General features: G+C 46.3%; 1 protein-coding gene across 1 annotated transcript in view; it reads right to left on the reverse strand.

The window, feature by feature from the left end:
* Positions 1-8,727: 8,727 nt before the first annotated feature.
* The window catches only part of rnf216 (ring finger protein 216), a 59,981-nt gene continuing 48,497 nt past the window's right edge, over positions 8,728-20,211 (reverse strand). Inside the window, exons 14-17 of the mRNA XM_063186575.1 lie at positions 18,567-18,664; positions 15,242-15,464; positions 9,839-9,905; positions 8,728-9,449 (exon numbers count right to left, since the gene is read on the reverse strand). Of these exons, the coding sequence (XP_063042645.1) occupies positions 9,076-9,449; positions 9,839-9,905; positions 15,242-15,464; positions 18,567-18,664 (762 nt within the window). The 3' untranslated portion in view covers positions 8,728-9,075. The remainder of the gene's footprint in view (positions 9,450-9,838; positions 9,906-15,241; positions 15,465-18,566; positions 18,665-20,211) is intronic.

The raw sequence follows: 20,211 nt of genomic DNA on the forward strand, positions 1-20,211 counted from the left end.
ACTGACCGTGTTCAGGTTTTAGTAGTCTGGGAAGGTTATCATTGACATTTAAAATGGCCTACATTCATTTGAATACACTTCCTCTTCAGCCAAAGCCCATACAATTACCTTTGAGGTTTGGGGGCACAGCTTTTTCTCTGAAGTTGTGTGTAACACATGCTGTTTCTATACCAGCGGGGGACTGCCCTATTTAGAACACAAGAAGAGTAAACAAAACATGTTGACATGTAGTGCATGAGAATGCAAGTGTGTGGAAAGACACAGCAGAGGTCATTGTGTTGTTGAAGAGAGCACTGTGTAAACACTGTGAAATAGCAAAGCGTTATGAATAACCCGCACGATAACATTGCAATGTGTGGCTGAAATTCAAAAGCCCATTGATTTCTGCATAAATGTAGCATTCACAACATGCTATAAATTGCCTGGTGGCGGTGGGAGTTACAAAGGAGGCCCTGTGTGTCCACAAACAGAGACACACACGTCTCCATCTAGACAAAACGCCCTCCTCTAGTGTAGATAAAGGGCCCTAATGAACCAAGAACATCTTTCTTTCTTTCTTGCTCTCTGTCTCTCTCTCTCTCTCTCCCTCTCTCTCATCCACTCATGCTCTCTCTGTCTCTCTCTGTCTCTCTCTGTCTCTCTCTGTCTCTCTCTCTCTCTCTCTCTCTCTCTCTCTCTCTCTCTCTCTCTCTCTCACCCACTCCCGCTCTCTCTTTCTCTCTCTCTCTCTCTCTCTCTCTCTCTCTCTCTCTGTCTCTGGTGTCCTGCTAATGATCTTCCATGATTAATAAACCCCTCAGGTTCTCCATAATTCCGCTCGGTCACGGGAAGAGGCCTCAGCTGTCACATGCTTGACCCTTGACCTCTTTGGGCGTGGCCGTGGAGGATGTGACACGCGCTGCTGTGTCCTGATGCTATTGGCTGCTTTTAGTGCAGCCCTGGGGGCGACTTAGACCAGTGCAAATGATGGCACTCTGATGACTCTTAGGCCGGCGTGAGAGAGGGGTGTGCTGCCCAGGGGACCAGGAGGCGGCCATTAAATACCCATATAACCTGATGAGAGACGCCGGCCCCTTTGTAATGGCTAAGAGAGGGAGGAGAGAGGGTACTCTGGAGCACAGGGAGGAGAGGAAGAGAGAGAGGACGGAGGGAGGAAGAGGAGGGAAAGGGAGGAAGAGAGAGAGGGAAAGAGAGAGATGAGAGGCGTGATGAGAGAGGAGGGTAAAAGGCAGAGGTGATTGGACACAGGGAAATGAGGGAGAAAGTGATAGGCACGGATATATGGGGAGAGAGAGAAGAAGAAGAGAGAGGAGAGAGAAAGAGAAGAAGAGACAGGAGAGAAGAGAGATGGGTGCAAAGAGGAGTGAGTGTAGAGGGGAGGGAGGGAGGGAGTAGTGTGTGTGCATGACTCAGCTGTGATACGTGAAGGTGGCAACACAGCAGACAGGCGATAGCAGGAAGTCTATTTTAATCAGGCGCTGTCTGCAGCCCCTGTCACACACTAAACACACTTCAAGTGCAAGTGCATACATTTAAAGATGTGCATGCTGCTAAACACATTTAAATATTGCGGTGTATTTATAAACATGCTCGAATAGTCTAATATAGAAGACTAGCTATTCATAAACTACTGTAAGCCTGTAGTGTATGCACTGTTGAAAATGATGAATACATATTTGGTCATTTGAGAGATTTCCAAACAGGTTCTTTACATGAACTGTGTACAAGTATTCACTGGAAACTGTCAGGGGTTTGTTTAAAAAAAAAAAAAAGCCTACATATAGGTATAGGCAGCAACGGTCTGTGGAATTAGTGAAATGTGCTCATATGAATTGCAAATCCAATGCTTGTTCATGCGATGAAAGGAAATGCAAGGCTGGAACGACAAAGGCTGGAGCTGCTGTGTTTTCCCCAGCAGTGCACCAGGATGTTTAGCTGATAGAGTTTATATCCTATCGTACCTTCCAAAACAATGGGCCTTTTAAGGCTGGATTCCAGTCACCCCATGGCCACATCCTGGCATGACACAATGAACATGCTGTGACACTTCAACAGAGCCTCCACACCTGACTGACCTTCTGCCTCGTGTTATATCAGATTGGTATTGGTTTAGGTTCAGTTCTTGTTCAGGTTGCGATGTGGATAAGTGGCAGCCTTCTTTACACTTGCAGAAGACACTGCACATATTAGACTAGCTTGTTGTGGCGAAAATACTAGGTCCTGTCATGGCTCAAGTGGTAGGGCACTGCACTGCTGCACCAGCGACCCGGATTCGATTCTGACCCAGGTCCTTTGCCAGCCCTTCCCTGTCTCTCTCCCCACTGTCTATCCTCTACCCTCCACTGTCTATCCTCCACTGTCCTGTCATAAATACTAAAGGCCCAAAAAGCCCCAAATATCTTGAGAAGAAAATACTACTGTTTTAGTATTGGTTGTGTTTCCCTGCTAAAACCCTAGATACCTGCTTTATATTGATCTTGTTTTTTGGTTAAAATATTACTTTGACCATAATGCTGAATGGCAAAATAGTGATCATCCCCAGTTCTCATATGAGATCTTTCCACCCTAAACATTTCAAGCAGCTCAATTCTACTTTGTTGGAGCTAGACCAGGTATTTGTTGCCATCTTCATGTTTGGAAAATCTCCTACATGACCCATATGGGACAAATACAGACTGTTCCGTATCACGAGTATCACAACTATCACAATGATCACACAGGCCTTCCATGGTTCCTTTCCAGTCAAAGGAGCCAAAATAGCATTCTCGTGTATTGCAGCGAGCCACTTAAGTATTGTTTTGTTGTCATTATGTGGCGTTGCCAGCGATGCAAATGGAGCAGGATGGATGGAATATCCTTCACCCCTGTGGTAGGCTATCAGAGGAAAACACATTCCTGCTTTAAAAAAACAAACATCCATTATGATGATGCAATGCCGGACCCAGAGACGAGAGAAGAATGCATTGCATGTGAAGAGGACAGCCACTGGACTATGAGATGAGCCACATTGCGTTGGCTCCATCTCAGCCTGTCCTTAAGTTTGACCCCATTACCAGAGGTGTAGCAACAATCCTTGGCACTGTAGTATACATGCGCAAATGTCAGTCGTCAGTGTCACCCCCTCAAAAATGTATGAATGTCAGAATCCTCAATGCGCCCACCTGGGTATTTCAGTCCCACTACAATAGCAATAGTTCTAACACAGGACACATTTGGACCATATAAGGCTTTGTCACAAGATAAAGGAGGTGTAATGAAGACCATTTTCAATCTTCACTCAATTTTGACAAAATATGTTTGTTACTGCACTTTTCCTTTAAAGGGCATTATACCCCTGCCCTGTGATCCTGTCACTCTGAGGCACTCATACTGGGCTGTGACATCTGCAGGTTTACTGCATCCAACCGGAAGCTTTGAGAGAGCTGCAGCTGTCAACACCTACATGGTGACTTTTGCACAAGGTTAGCGTTGTGCGAGATGTGCTGTGAGATGCGATACAAATAGCCTTTGACATTGATGGTGGTGGGGGTGTTATACACATCTGCTGCATGAAACAGACAAAAATAATTCGAATGACCCCTCGTGTGTGCCTGTGTGTGTGTGTGTGTGTGTGTGTGTGTGTGTGTGTGTGTGTGCGTGTGTGTGTGTGTGTGTGTGTGTGTGTGTGTGTGTGTGTGTGTGTGTGTGTGTGTGTGTGTGTGTGTGTGTGTGTGTGTGTGTGTGTGTGTGTGTGTGTGTGTGTGTGCTTGACAATCTGTCACCGGCGGCCTACGCTGTGCAGTGCTAGGCGTTTGCCTGGGGACTGAGGGTGGATTTACTCTGTGCTGCCTGCAGCATGTGAGCTAGATTCAGTTACACGGTGTCCCTTCTGTGCTGGCCAGACTGAGTAAGCTGCAGGGACGGGGTCATGCCCTGTGTCATCCCCCCCACCTTACTGACCTACTGATCCATCTGCCGACCCCTAGCCAGGCAGGTAAGATGAAAGTGACCTGGTGAGAACCCAAGGCCCAGGCACGCAAGGGCTTTGAGAAGGAGAGGGCGAAACCTATTGAGTAGACATATAAACAGTGTGTATCTTTAACCCCTTAAGACACTACCCCTGTTATAAATTAGCTGTTACCAGAATGGCAGCCAATGACCAAGTTGTAACGTATTCCTAAATGCCATGTGCACTGTCATAGTGTTGTACTGTAGTACTATGGTAGTTACGTTTTTTTCAGTGACTATTACAACGTCCCAGTGACACCTAAACAGTACCTAAAGTCCAAAATAATTGTACATGTATTCTCATTGCATAGTTACTGGCAGCATGTCTTGTATAGTATTTTCTCTCCTCAGTAGAACACATGCAGCGCTCAAAATCCCAGTGTGGAGGGAGGAGGGACTTCCTCTTCCTCTCCCAGCATTCTGATTGGCATGTACTGCTGAAAGCCTGTGTTGCAGCTAAGTGAAGAACTGTGCCATATTTTTTTTCCAAGCCCATCTGTTTTTGTGTTGGCCTCTGCAATGTAAGGTATGCTAAGCTAGCTTACACGTGGGCTAAAGCAGTGGTTTTCAAAGTGGGGGCTGGGGACCCCTTGGGGGGCTGTGAGCGGGTTAATAGGAGGTAGGGGCGCATCTTGCCACCAGGCCCCAAGCCTATAGATAGTAAATAACAGCCCACACTTTACCACAGTAGTGGCAATTTTGGATCAAATGTTCATTCTTTTGCATTTTCGCTTGGGGCCCCATCTGACCCTAGAATCGCCTCTGACGGGAGGGCTGCTGCAGCAGGTTGACAGGAAAAGCAAAATAGTTCAATAAATTGAATAACTAAGTACAACAAAACAAACCAAAAATAACATAAACAGTATTCCCTTTAGTTAAGAATGCATTATCATGATCTTCTGCATTGCTGAACATCACTAGCATTAGGCCTATCATTATTTTATATATCCCAATGGGGCACTGACTCACAGACCAAGGCAATGGTTGTGAAAGGGGTGTGCAGAAAAAATAGTTTGGCATGACACATGTAAGGGGGGCCTTTGCCAGACTCTACCGGTATATGGGGGCCCTTGTCATGGTAAAGTTTGGGAACCCCCCTGGACTTAAGTATTAAAGCAGCTCTTTCTCTCAATGTTCTTCTACGGTAGCCTAGCTAGCCCATCCCCCCATGCATCCGTCCACACGGTCTCTCCCCACATACACACACACACACACACACTCACACCTGCGCTGTCTAGCCCGGCATAGCATTTCCTTCAGTCCATAGGGAAAGCATTTTTATGTGGCTCCGAAACAGAAAGAATGAGAGGAGAGGAGAACACGGTGTCCTCCCAGAGAAAAGCATTAGGGTTATTATGTTACAGAACCAGAGACCCACATTCATACGCTTCAAGTCTACATAGACACAATGAACCTTCGCCGCTTACAAAAACAAGCAAGCAAAGTAAGCAGAAGAGAAGGCGCGGAGGGAAAAACTTGGCACATAATCGGAGACAACTGTCCACACACTAAAAAGTACTGCAACACAGCCAACACTGGCGGGTCAAGAGCCAAGTTCAATCTAAATACCTTCACCATGGTGCGTGGAGACACTCCATAGGCCCAAGCTGCTGATGGACAAAAGCCCAGCAGAAGGGGGCTCGATGCCAGGCAGGGGAGGGCAAGAGAGGAGCGGAGAGGAGCGGGGGTAGAGGGCCTGGCCGCCTGGGTACAGGGACAGATTACTGCACAGGCCTACCAGGCCCAGACCCAGGGGCCCAAGAGTCAAGGAGGCCCTGAAGCCCAAGCCTCTATATTTCCATTCTCATGTTGCATTAAAATTGTACTTTTAACAACTGAAATTTCACATTTTCTCCGGCGACAACCCTCCAGCCCCCCAACTTAAATTTGGCCGACTCTTACATTTGGCCTGAAACCCTGAATCTTTTTGCAAACTAGCGACACCCATGCAGGGGTGGGGTGGTGGGTGGGCTTTCTTCTTGTCTGGCCCGGGGGCCAATGGAATCCTAATCTGTCCCTGCCTGGGTCTGTGCCGGAGCAGAGGGAGGACCGGCTCGGCCAGCAGGCATCCTTTCACTCAGAACTGAGCATGAGAGTGATGCCCCAGCAGGGCACCCAGGCGTGGGGCAAACAGCCGTATAAAAGCATCCCCTCGAGCTGGGCATCATGGTGGTGTATTTGGAAGTGGGGAGGGGCAGGGCAGAGGCTGGCTGTTAACAGACTCAGACTGGTATATTTGGGAGAGGAAGGGGGTGTGGGCCGGCGGGTATGGAGGTTATTAACATCAGCTCCCCTGTAGAGTCCAGAAGACAGACACAATAAAGCAGGAGACAGACTGACAACCTCTCCAATCTCCAACTCAACCCACCCATTTGGGGATAAGAGGGTGGCTGTTCTGTTCAGTATTTCCAGAGCCACTTTACAGAGCCCCTTTGGGGATTTCCCAAGAGCTGAGAGAGAGAGAGAGGTCTTAACCATGACTAAAAGCACCTAAGGGCTATGGCTGACCACTGGTCATCTGATCATCAGGAACACTGCTATTAACATGGGCAGTAAATGGCTACGTCAGAGTAGCACCAGAATATTATAGAATGAAGGATTGAATTTACTTGGTTGCCTCTCAGTGCATACAGTAGGTATAGTAGCCACACGTTGGCCGATACTGTACCAATACACTTGTCAGTCAGGCTCACTAAGTCAGAAGCTCTACAAATTTGATTAGCAGAGTTAGTAATAGGCCTGTTAAACAACTAACTTTATCATTATTAACCTCAGAAATGCCATAGTTAATCGCAATTAATTGTGACTTTTATCCAATGTGTTTTTTTTTAAAGTTATTTTGCATTTCAAGAGTTTAACTCGTAAGATGAATGCTGCGTAGAACAATGAACAACGCCTAATGCAAGATCAGCGTCTTAGAGTTGCTTGATCATTAAAACAAACATAATTTTTTAAAAATCCAATCGTGACTAACACGTTCATTTTGACAGGCCAAATAATAAATATAACCTGTTTTGGCCATTCCACTGTGTAGCATGAGGCCCGCAGTGGCAGATTTCAGATGTGGGACCCAAAATATGCTAAGTCATCTCCATCTCTTTAATGTAGCAAAATATTGTTTTTAGATGGTAGTATTGTTTTAGATAGAAATAACTAATCTGTCTTCAGTGGTGGATCCCTAGAGTCTGTCTGGGGGTACAGCAAGGCTGCGTTTTCAATCCACTGCCCTCCCCCATGCTGCAGTCTATAGAATACCCCCAGCTTTGATCCCTGAGAAAGGGCCATGGCATTCATGCGGAAGCCAACGAGCCATTACTGCTCACAAAAAGGGGCTACAGTTGGGGGGGGAGGGTGTCCCAAATATGAACCTTGTTGTGCATTCATCATACCAGCGCTTTGCATACAAACCGGTTTGGGTGTTGAAATAGCCAACAGTCTCTGAAAACGGTTGTAAACAAAGGAAGGGGGCAGATCAGGCTGTGAGAAAGAAATAGAATGTAGCAACACTACTGTGAGGGTGAACGGTTAGACCAGAAGTGTACACTATGATGATTTTAAATGCACTGCATACTTCTAATGAATCCTTATTAGATCTATCCCATACGTAAACTATTTATCTATTTTTCTATTTTTTTTACTCATCTCGTAAATGTGCCATTTCATTAACTCATTCTCCATTTTGTTTTCTGATATTTAAACTTTCTGCAACACTGATGGAAAAGTACAAGCACATCTGGTTCATACTCTCTGGCGACAACACAAACAACTGAAGGAGTCGTTTTCTTCTCCTCAACCTCAGCCCCTCCCTACTATGTTCTCTGCCGGTACTCTCAACTACTCCTCTTGTGAAAGAATGCCCTGAGTCAGCCATCTCTCTCTGTGTGCTGCCGCCGTCTCTGTTGTTTGTGGAGCTCTGAGCAATGATAAACAAACTCGCCATTCAAAATCAGGCAACTGAAAAGGTCACCACAACAAGCAAAAAAGTCTACCCTGACCGCTGGGGACGGGGGGCACATGCAGACAGTGAAATGTCTCTGGAATACTGAAAGGGAAAAAATGTATCAACTAACTAAGGACTCCAGGCTCTTCTATTAGATGATTTACCACTTAACTTAACCTGGTTTACTCCTGAACCAGCTTCTTAGTATGGGCCCCAACGGTAGTGACGTGATGCTAGCCTAGTAAACTGGAAGAATAGTGACAGAACCTTCAGGCTTGGTTTGTGGCTATTGATGTCAGGTGAAAGTCTGCCTCGCCAGGTTAATATGATGTAGACGTGTGTGGCTTTTTCTTTCATTGTTAAATGCACACTGCTTTCTTTAAGAGCTAAATGCACACAACTCTGTACCCAGTGACCGACTGAAGGTTCTCTCCCTGCTGCCCCAGATTCTGCAGGGTATCCGATTTCTCCACCCTTCTGTGCACACACAGTTGGAAACAAGGCCCCGGGGCTACACAGACTGTGTTGGAAATATTCACTCATTCGCAGCACTAGCACACTACATAGGTTGGGAGTTACACTCTTGGTCCTTACAGTGCATGGGGGATAAGTGACATTCTTTTGTTCCCTACATAGTGTACTATGATATATAGCGAACAAGGGAAAACCTACGGTGCCTCCGCTCCTTAACATTCCCATTACAATACTGTACAGGACATTTTGGGGTAGAATCTGATAAAATATTTAAAATGATAGAATTTGCACCATTCTCTCTTCACCAATGAATTTATGACTCCAGCTCGACCGAAGGATTTTTATTTTTTTTCAACAAAAAGAACAATATTATTTTCTTCCTTAACAGGTCAACAGTTTGTGCTTCAAAAAATATACTCCTTGTGTCCAAAAAAGAGCCCAACAGGCACTGCTTTTTTATTCTCTTAGCCTCTGTTAACAGACTCACCAGTCCCTTGACAAAAAGTGTAAAAAACACAAAAGATAGAAACTAACGTCAGCAAAGGGAGGCATAACCAAAAAGCAACAGGGGTTGAGGGTGGCAGCAGTGAGGAGCCCCCCCCACCCCCATGACATCGTCGGCAGGCAGAAGGGGAGAGGGGTTTTTTTTTGGGGGGGGGGGGTGTAACAGGACCTCACAGAGGCCTAAAGAAGCGCTGATGAGGTCCGTAGTGCATAGGCAAGTTGAAGTTGATGTTGGCGTGCATGTTTCGGGCGAGGTGTGGTGCTGGTGGGGGCAGAGGCATGTTGGGCATGGGGGGAGCGTAGGGCGCGGGGATGGGTGGGTGGAAGAGGACGCCGCGATGGTGCTGCCGGTGCTGCTGTTGCGGATGCTGGTGCTGGTGTTGGGGTGGAGCGAGGCCGGGCTGCAGTAAGACCTGCCGCACAAGCTGTATGGGAGGGTAGCGGTGGGGGACGGGGTTGGCGGGGTTGGGGACTGGGGCTGCCGGCCGGGGACGCTTGACAACCACAGGCTCAGGAGGAGGGCCCACGCGCTTCGCTGCAGATTCTACAGCAGGGAGAGAGAGGAGGGGGGTACAGAGGGAGAGAGAGAGGGAGAGAGAAAATAATTTATAAAATAATTTATATTTTCTTTAACATGTCTACCTGCAGTACAAGGTGGGGTTGCAGGTATGACATCACGTTGGGGGAACTCCCCCAGGATTATAAGGTTCCACATAGACTCCTATGAGCCTGCGGAACCCCCAATGTGATGTCATAATGGTACATTTTCTTAAAATGGTTAACCTGCAACCCCACCTTTAAGATATACTGTATATTGACTACAGTTTATCTTGTCTACTGAAAGGCAACATGTCATAAATGCATAAAGGTGTGACTCTCTGAACCATGGTGTAGCATCTCTGCTGATGAGAAGTGCAGCATGGTGTACTGTACCTGAGTTTTTGTTGAGCTCAGCTTCCCCCGCCTTCTGGATCTCCTGAATAATGCGCTCATCGTCCTCCTACAGAGGCAACAGAAGACAACACTGATCAGAGAGAGGAAAGGGAGAGGGAGAGGGAGAGGAAAGAGGAGACGAGAGGAAAGAGGAGAAGGGGGAGAGGTGAGGTGAGGTGAGGGGAGAGGAGAGGAGAGGAGAGGAGAGGGGAGAGGAGAGGAGAGGAGAGGAGAGGAGAGGAGAGGTGGAGAGGAGAGGAGAAGAGGAGAGGAAAGGGGAGAGGAGAGGAGAGGAGAGGAGAGGAGAGGAGAGGAGAGGAGAGGAGAGAGGAGAGGAGAGGAGAGAGGAGAAGGGGGAGAGGTGAGAGGAGAGGAGGGGAGAGGAGGGGAGAGGAGGGGAGAGGAGATGAGGACAGAGAAGAGAGAGGAGAGGATAGGAGAGAGGAGAGGAGAGAGGAGAGGAGATGAAGGATGGGGGTTTGGGAGTGGTGTAAGACAGCAAAAAGGTCAGTGCTTTATTGGGCTCACGCATACGCAAAAAGTCTCTCAACTGCGCCTTTGGCCTGATAACCACTGATGACTTACCCAATAACCCAGTAGAGGCTGGGGCCTAAGAGTGTTGTCAGACACCCCTGTAGAATCCCTTAGCCATGGTAAACCTCATTACAGTGTACCAGTTCACAAGTAAACTGTGAGGCTGACCTTGTTACTAGACGGTTAGCCTTAGCAGTGCTTACCACCTCCTCAAACACTTTGACGCACATGTGCCAACGTGGTGGCCCCCAATCATTTTTCACACAAGGGTGACAGAACGAATAACTGTACCTAGTCAGTGACATGTGTGCTGACCGAGAAAAGGCATACCATTACCGAATGTCCAATAACAACACGACCAGTGAGAGAGGAATAAGTTGCATCTGTGGAATCATCACATGAATATCTCCAGTTGCCCATCAGTGTCCAAAAAAGCATATTGTGAGGTGAAGAGAGAGGGTCCGTGGCACTCTGAAGTCTGTTTAAAAGTCCTTTATTATACCGTGGGCATCAAGCTGACGTATTTCGGCTTGATGTCCACAACATAATAAAGGACTTTCTTTTTTTAAGCATTTTTTGGGGGGGCTTTTCAGCCTTTATTGTTTTTTTGTGAGACAGGATAGTGAAGGAGAGACAGGAAGTGAGCTGGGAGAGAGATGGGGAAGGACCGGCAAAGGATTTGGACCGGGAATCGAACCCGGGTCGGCCGAGTGGTAAACGTGTGCCCTACCATATCAGCCACGGTAGGGCCTTAATAAAGGACTTTTAAATGGACTTCAGAGAACTTCGGACCTAGCCAGGCTACGCCCTCCTAATGACGCAACTTCTTCGGCGTTGCTAGATTAGTCAGGGCAAGAGCTCGTTCAAGTACTTTCTGACCTCCGCAGGGCTGGGGAACTCCACCCACTTTTTCAAGGCGGTAACCTTAAACTTTGGCACAACCCTTTCTGGCATCGACCAGTAGCAAACTGAGAGAGGTGGGTTAACCATGCCGTTCGGAAACTTTATTTGTCAACTTCTTGGTCAGACCAGAATCTCGATACGAGATTTGAAAGTCCATGATAATCAGGCTACCTCGGACCCTCTCTCTTGACCTAACCACAAGAGCAGGTTTAACTCACCAGGGACTCGACACGTCACAGTGTTCCCACCAGCTGACTCATCCAGTCACTGGGTGAGGTGCTTAACCCGATGAGTCAGAACCAGCCTAACGAGGGGCTTATAATGCAATGAGACGCGTTGGAGAGGGAGAGTGATAACCTCAACAAGAACAGCAAGGTTCGAGTAGTCTAGAGTCTGGGAGGCAATGCCGAGCTACACTAACCTCAACAAGAACAGCAAGGTTCGAGTAATCTAGAGTCTGGGAGGCAATGCCGAGCTACACTGATGAACAACAGGGTGAACTCCTAATCAAAATGGCATCACTGTTCCCAAGAATGTGTTTACATTAACTGCTACAAAGTGTTACCCAGGGCCTTGGGAACACCAATGCTATGTACATTGCCAATAATATTCCTCTACTGTAGGATTGGCAAGGTATGTTAAGGGCCAGTCTAGTGTAACACATGAACATACCAAATACACAATTGCTGACTGCTTGTAATCGGAAGCACACTCTAATGTCAACAGATCTACTGTGAGAATCAATGAATTTGCTCTATTTTGAAATGGACTGTAAGTCAAACCTGACCACTCTCACCTTGACCAACAAGTTCAATAGAGGCCGATGGCAAAGATGATGCATTAGCTGTGGCATACAAAGCTTTTTTTTTAAACAGCACTCGATCTTCATCCTCATTCATCTTCATTTTGGCAACTGATACTCCCCGAAGATGCACTAATAGGGGTTTCCAATGGCCATAATCACCTCCTAGAATAAACCAAGAAGGATAGCAGCCCAGTATCATTTACAGGGGTATCGAGGGTTACATAACCTAATCTGCTCCTCGAAAGCCAGGAGGAGAGAGAGAGCTGGGGAGCCCAAGACGTCTTGAGATACAGTATAACCAGAGGCGCTGAGCCTGAGCCAGACAGGTAACCGGAGAGGCCGGCTCAGCAGGAGACACATGGGGAACACAGTGGATGACAGGACAGCCCTTCCTTAAGCAGACCTCTAGTATGGCCTATCAGTGCTGAAACGACTGCGGGTGCTTAGGTAGGTAGGTAGATAGGTAGGTACATAGGTAGGTAGATCGATAGATCGATAGATAGGCTATTGGGAAAGGGAGGGAAGTGGAACAGATAGACAGACAGAAAAAGACAGAGCGAGCGACTAATGAAAAGACGCTTCTTAGAGGCATTAAAAAGAGCAGAAAAAGTTTCAGAGTGATGAGGAAAATCAAAGATGGACATTGGATTGGAGACATCCAAGATAGAAAGCGAGACAGAGGTGGTGTTAGTGGTGTGGTGTCAAGTCAAAGAACAATAGGGAGGATGGAGTGAACGCAAAGGGAGTCTTCTTGCCAAACAGACACACAGAGAGTATCCACTGTTAGTTTAAATGGGCCAGGTGGAATACAATTCAGTGAATGTCAGAGGCCTTCACACATGTACTGATTTAACACTCTGTTCACACTGTCTGTCAGCACATAGGAGTGACACAGCATTTCTAGTGTGCGTTTCTTGACAACATTGTTCCTAACTAAGTCAGCAACTTACTTGGTTATCAACAATGCTTTCAAGAAACGGGGTCCTGGTGTCTTTGTGGTCAATGCCTTAAGAATTAAGAACTACACAAGGCAAGCTCTGTCCTACGTCTGTCACAAATAGGTGCCTGATTTCAGTTTTTCACATAGCAGTCTTTGAATAATATTGACGAATTACATTTAATCAAAGAAAGCTGCTTTAAAAACTATGCGCTCAGGCTATAATCATCCCATGTCTGTCAGCCAGATGACATTTCTGGAGACAAGCCCCGGTTGGAATTCCATCCGCTGTTTCTTGTCTCAAAAACAGTTTCAGGCCAAAAGTGGGTTGTTCCATCTCATCCGTGAGTAGGGCTGTGATTGTCAAATGCCCAAAAGCAGGAAAATAGACAGTGTGGCTGAAAAAAAAAAAAGTCGCCACCAAAAAAAGGTCACACACATTATGTCGTCTTTATCTTTGATTACACCACGCATTTGGTGGTGTTGTATTGTTTCAATAACCTGTAACCTGTAAACTTTCTTTCCAGTGTTGCAGTACATTTTCACCAAGCTCTTGTACTGATGATGGTAAAACCTCAACACTGTGTAGAGATTTCTCCAGCCTTATCCAGCAATGATTCTCACTGAAGTTGAGATCTGGAATATGTGGTGGCCAATCCATGTGAAGAAAAGATGCATCATGCTCCCTGAACCATGCTTTCCAAAATTGAGTCTGATGGCTCTTGGCATTGTCATCTTGGAATATGCCCGTGCCACATTGCAGTGATTCTTGATGTCAATGATTTGACCCTTCTCAAACAGACTTAACATCTTTAACATGACTATGGGATGTGTGTTTTGACATGATTGTTTAATGAATGAGAAGCAAGTCATTGCACCTGAGCGGTTCAGGGACACACAAGACATCATTTTTACACATGGATTGGCCACCACAGAGTCCAGACCTCAACCACATTTAGAATCTTTGGGATGTGCTGGAGAAGGCACATCATTCAAACTTTACAATCATCAATACAAGATCTTGGTGAAAACTTCATGCAGGAACTAAATCCAGACACTTCAGAAATGTATTGAAACAATGCAATACAAAATGGTCAAGGCAGTCCAACAACAGTGTGTGTGACCTCTTTTTGGCCAGTATGGAAGCTGTGACCCACAGGGCTAAGGTGTGACTGACTCTGTGGCACACCAGATGGCTAAAGGACAAAAACTGCATGAATTTGAGAGATAGGGAAAGGGTGTTTTTGTGTGTGTGCGCATTCGTGTCTGCACACGCGCCTGCATACGTGTGCGTCTGCGTGCGTGTGCATCTGCGTGCGTGCTTGTGCGCGAATGCGTGCATGTTCACACCTCAACTTGAAATGTAGTGTACTATTGTCCCTGTTTATCTGCGAAGGACGTGCCTGCATGACCAAAGCTCTGCTGAAAAGGAGTATACGCTACAATACCCACTGACACCTGTGTACTACTGTGGTGAGAATAGCACATGATGTATTTGTAAACAGTGACTTTCACTGGAATACTCAATATGAGATATACCATATTTACAAATTTAATGCTCTTGCATTTTTTTACTTTTTTTATTTTGTGTGGAGACACATCATCAATGTTGTGTCATATGGCCCTTTTTTAACACAAAGACGGTGTGGGAGCACAGTGATGATATTGACATTGTCTCCAATGTCACACAATGCCCCACAAAGAGGATATCACTCTTAAACACGCAACACGCAACGTCCTTACTTCCCGTTAGCATCCTGTTAGCTCCTTTGAGTGTTTACTTGTGTACCGGTATCATATGGGTATCATATGCATCCGCAGTGAGATTATGTTTGCAAGTGTGTGTGTGTGTGTGTGTGTGTGTGTGTGTGTGTGTGTGTGTGTGTGTGTGTGAGTGTGATGCCTTTGTGAGGTCTGTGATGTGACACTTTTGCAGGTGTACGTGTGAGTGTGTGTAGTCCGTCATGTAGGCTCTCTCACAGCAGGATTGGACTAAAGTGAACACTTGCTACAGTGTCTGTAAGGGGCTGCAGGTGACAAAAGCTAGTGATGGGCTGTGTGTGTGTGCGTGTGTGTGTGTGTGTGCGTGTGTGTGTGTGTGTGTGTGTGTGTGTGTGTGTGTGTGTGTGTGTGTGTGTGTGTGTGTGTGTGTGTGTGTGTGTGTGTGTGTGTGTGTGTGTGCGCGTAAAATCTATGTATTAGTTGTGATGCGATGCCTTCTCACCGTGGGGTCGGACCAGAGCGAGCACCTCTTGCACTGCCTGCAGGGGGCCCCGGGGGAGCGTGCGTGCTGGCAGAAGTGGTTGTACCCGGTGATGGGCTGGCGGCACAGGTAGCACATGAAGGCCCCGCAGCGGCACGGCATGCGGTTGCAGCCCTCCGTCTTCACCAGTGACATGCTGCACTTAGTACACTTTCTCACACGAGCTGCCGTCATCTTCTCCTCACTAGAGAGACAAAGAGAGGGAGAGGGAGAGGGAGAGGGAGAGGGAGAGAGAGAGAGAGAGAGAGAGAGAGAGAGAGAGAGAGAGAGAGAGAGAGAGAGAGAGAGAGAGAGAGAGAGAGAGAGAGAGAGAGAGAGAGAGAGAGAGAGAGAGCAAGACAAGACAAACGCATAATAAATAAAAGTTAAAAACAAATAGGAAACAGTCCATCGTAAAAGCACACAAAGAATCACCACAACTAGGGCCGACAGACAGGCAGAGAGACACAGGCCGAGAGAGAGGCAAATGCATAACAATAGCCAGACAGGCAGAAGCACACACATATGCACAAAAACAGAGACAGGCACACAAAGATGTGGACCACATGATACACAGGAAATTGCACAAATACACACAGAAACATTATGAGGGAGACAGACCCAGAGAAAGTAAGGCGAACAAATGCGTACACACACACACAAAATGAAAGAGTAATTTTAAGACATTTCTTAAAGGGCCAGAGTGTAATTTAAGTACTTTAAAGGTACACTGTGTAAGATTTACACAGTTATTTCCAGAACTCATGCTACCCATTCTCTAATGTTACCTTTTTCATGAATACTTACCACCACCATCAAATTCTAAGTATTCATTATGACTGGGAAAATTGCACTTTTCATGCATGAAAGAGAGGATCTTCTCCATGGTCCGCCATTTTGAATGTCAAGAAATAGACATTTTTAGCTGCAAAAATGACTGTACTTGGGCCATACTAGAAAATATTAGTTTATTACTTAGTAAACTTTCATGTAAAGATCAAATTTGGCAATAGGCAGCCCAGTTTCAATGAGCAGCATAGTTGCAGTACCTTTTTTGACCATTTCCTGCACAGTGTACCTTTAAGTACTAATTTAAGTAAAATTACTCATTGCTCATACAAAAATCTTTTTTCTATTTACTTTGTTTTGTTAAATGATGCAAATAAAAAAACAGTGCATCCGTCTCAGTGTTTTTATGTCTAACCACATTATTATTTTTCTATTTTATATCCAACCACATACATTCCTTCGCTACTCTGCAGACCATTCACACCTTCAATGGTGAAATTCCAACCAAAACTAGAACCAGTTTAAATGTGTCACCAGTGTCTGCTCTTGTATCCGTTTTCCTACTATTGAGTATGGAATCAAGCGATTCCTGTCTTCATAAAGGAAGCAGGAAGGAACCTCACAAAAAAGAGGGGTGAGAGAATCGTGCTGCAAAAACAGGACGTCAGTTCTACGTGGCCAACATCATCATTCCAAACACAGGAAGAGGACAGGAAGAGGGCGGATTCACTTCCTATTCCAGACAGACTGGGGGTGGATTCCAATATGTGGACTACCGTCCTCGACCTGTGCTTGTGGCCTCGCGTTGGCGCTGACGCCCCGCCTCCGTGGAGAAACAAGAACGTTTCCCCGGTGCAACCTAGCCACAACAATTTTTGGGGGACTATCCTTCATTCACCATCCCGTTTGCAAATGAGAAAATTATATTAGAATTGACCTTTTCAAGATATTGACACACAATTCTGTTGTCAGTGACGTCATCACGAGGCCACAAGGAGGCAAGTAAGCAAGGGAGGACGGGAGTTCGCATATTAGAGAGAACACAGTGGCTACATGCAAAACTACAGTTCCTACTGCCTTCCTAGGTAGAGGGCAAAACATACGGAATCGACTTTGTAGTGCATCCGAATACCATAGTACCCAGAACGGTACCCAGATGAATTTCTATAGCTGGTCATATTTGCAGTAGGCAAACAATGGTTACTTTGCTACTATCCCAGAGGTCAGCTGGGGGTCGACAACTGTACGGTCATTGGTCATTAGTCCAATCAGCGCCAGGAATTGCAGCGACCGGTCCGGTTGAATGGTCATGTAAATGGTGGTGCTGTAGTACGTCCAAATTGTGCGTACTATTGGTTGTCTATCTACATAGCAGCTACTGGTCAGGATGCTGAGTGTAAAGGGCCGTACACACACGTCGCTGCTAGTTACTCGCTCAGCGAAGGAACTCAATAGAATGTCAATGTGTTCCAGCGAGACTAGCAGGCGAGTAGGCGAGTACTGTACAAGCGATGCGATGTGGGCGGATCCCGAGTTGAAAATATTTTATCTTCGAGCGAGGCGAGTAAGCGAGTAACCAATTGGAAGGCAGAGTTCGGTACTTCTCGCCTGTTCATTGGCAGTTAAAGCCGCGGGAACTTTCAGCGAACGTTCCATGAAACAGAGGCGAGTAGGCAAGCAAGCGAGAAGCTAGCAAATAGCAGCGACGTGTGTGTACGGCCCTTTAGCTACTGGTAAGGAGACAGCGCCTACTACAGTATTCGGATGATGGAGGAGCCCGGCTAGGACAGGACAGGACAGGACAGGACAGGACAGGACAGGACAGGACAGGACAGGACAGGACAGGACGAACACCATGGGTGGGAGTTGCGAGACATCCCAAGTTTAAGCATGAAGGAAATGTAGCTGTGTGACTCCTCTTCAGAAGTCCAGTGACTTATTATCACTACTGTAAATCCTTGTATGGTATGGTCTGGATGAATATGAATGTTAACAAGATACACCGCTGCTGTGTGAATGTTTCCCATGATAAATAATGTAGGAGCATTATCATCGTATGACTAAGGAAGCACAGCACAGCAGGGGGGAGGGAACACTAACTGATGCATCTCAGCCCATTTTCGTGAACTTAATGTGAATGAGTGTGTGATTTTTTTCAGGAGAATTGTAAGCTGTGATTGTGTGCGTGTGCGTCTGTGTGTGTGCGCGCGCGTGAGAGAGAGAGAGAGAGAGAGAGAGAAGAGAGAAGAGAGAAGAGAGAGAGAGAGAGAGAGAGAGAGAGAGAGAGAGAGAGAGAGAGAGAGAGATGGAGGGTGTGTGTGTGTGTGTGTGTGTGTGTGTGTGTGTGTGTGTGTAATTGGGGGTTGGTGGTTATTACTGTTGCCTCGGGGGCGTGAGTGAGCGGCTGACGCAGCTCTAGAAGATGCTAACGAGGCTAATGAAGTCCCCTGAGCTCCATTACGCTGCGCGAGGACCCCAAATATTAGGCTGCCTTAATTATTTAAAGACAGGCACTCACAAGGCCACCCGCAGCTTGATCTCGTCCCTCTCCATCACCTGCTCGCACGTCTTCCCCACGTGCTCCTTCCACATCACCTGGCACTTCCGGCAGCTCTCCTGAGGACGGACACACACACACACACGCAGGCACGGACACACGCACGCACGCACGCACGCACGCACGCACGCACGCGCGCGCGCGCACACGCACACGCACACGCACACGCACACGCACACGCACACGCACACGCACACGCACACGCACACACACACACACACGCACACGCACACACACACACACACACACACACACACAGGAAACACACACAGGAAACACACACATTAGTTAAAGTGCACATATTAACTAATGCACACACACACACACACACACACACACACACACACACAAACAAACAATGGCATGGCAACACTTATAACATCTGCTTTCCTGATCACATCCCTGAACAAAGGTGGGTAAGAAGTACCATTTGTGCTATGAATGACTGAAACACAGGAAATTGCGCTCGCACCCAGACCACCAGAGTGTGCGCATAGTTCAGCGGAAGTGAAGTTAGCTCCATTCATTGTTTATTCATTCCCATCAGCCCCTGAGACAGACACAGTTGGGTCATTCCATGTCAATTCACATGATTCCCTAGATTCTCCCCAGGTGACCCTCTCCGATTAACCCGATATCTCACATACAGGTACCTTTTGATGTCAATTGAAAGAATACCAAGTATTAGCACCCTACGTCCAACGGTTGCGGAGATGAAGCCCTCCAAAGTTGGGGTGCCATGCCCACTTTTCAAGCCTGTGAATTGCATACAAAATTTACAAGCAGATTTTGACACCTCTGGTTTTAGTTTGAAGGAAGATACAGGCCTGAAAATCACCATGACCCCTCAATATGACCCTGTCTACCAGATGATGTACTTACAAATGGCATGCCTTGATTATTTTTGGCTATATTAAGCCTTAAAAACTGAATTAGTGAAACGGGTGTTGAAGAGTCTTGCCACTTTGGGGTTCCAGATCTTGGAAACTATGCATGCTTTGGGAGTTATAATTGATTTTCTATCATATTTGGGAACTGTACAGTGTATTCCAAAAAAAGTAGGGCGCTCAGACTTTAAAAGATAAAATAGGAGGGGCTCAAAAACAGCTTTGGGACAAAATGACCTTACGGTACCCTCTACTTCAGGCCTCAAATTAACCATGTGGGCACTTGATGACTGGAACGCCCTTTTAACCCCATGTACAGTAGCACTGTATCAAACATTCAAGCTTGGAAAAACGTTGTTTTTCAAAGTTCTTCATATTAATCTTGGCCTTTAAAGTATATGTGTTTTTCTCTATATTGTATCACAGTGTCTGTTTTGTCTGCTGCCATCTGCTGGTCTAAAAAAGTAACAACAGCGTAATGTAAGAAAACAAATGGCGCTGGAAAATCTTGCCCATAATTAACCAATAAAGCACTGTAATTATTATACAGTATGTTGTTATATAGTTATGATTTTAACAAGCATGATGGATATTTCTAGTTTAAATAATTTCCCAAGTGTGACTGATTAATGCTCAATCATGATGCCAGTCCCAAGATGGCCTCACCCTGCACTACATTTCTACCAGACATGGGGGTGGGAGTGTCGTGATATGTAATC

The sequence above is a fragment of the Engraulis encrasicolus genome, chromosome 2, assembly GCF_034702125.1.
Source record: "Engraulis encrasicolus isolate BLACKSEA-1 chromosome 2, IST_EnEncr_1.0, whole genome shotgun sequence".
NCBI classification, from domain to species: Eukaryota; Metazoa; Chordata; class Actinopteri; order Clupeiformes; family Engraulidae; genus Engraulis; species Engraulis encrasicolus.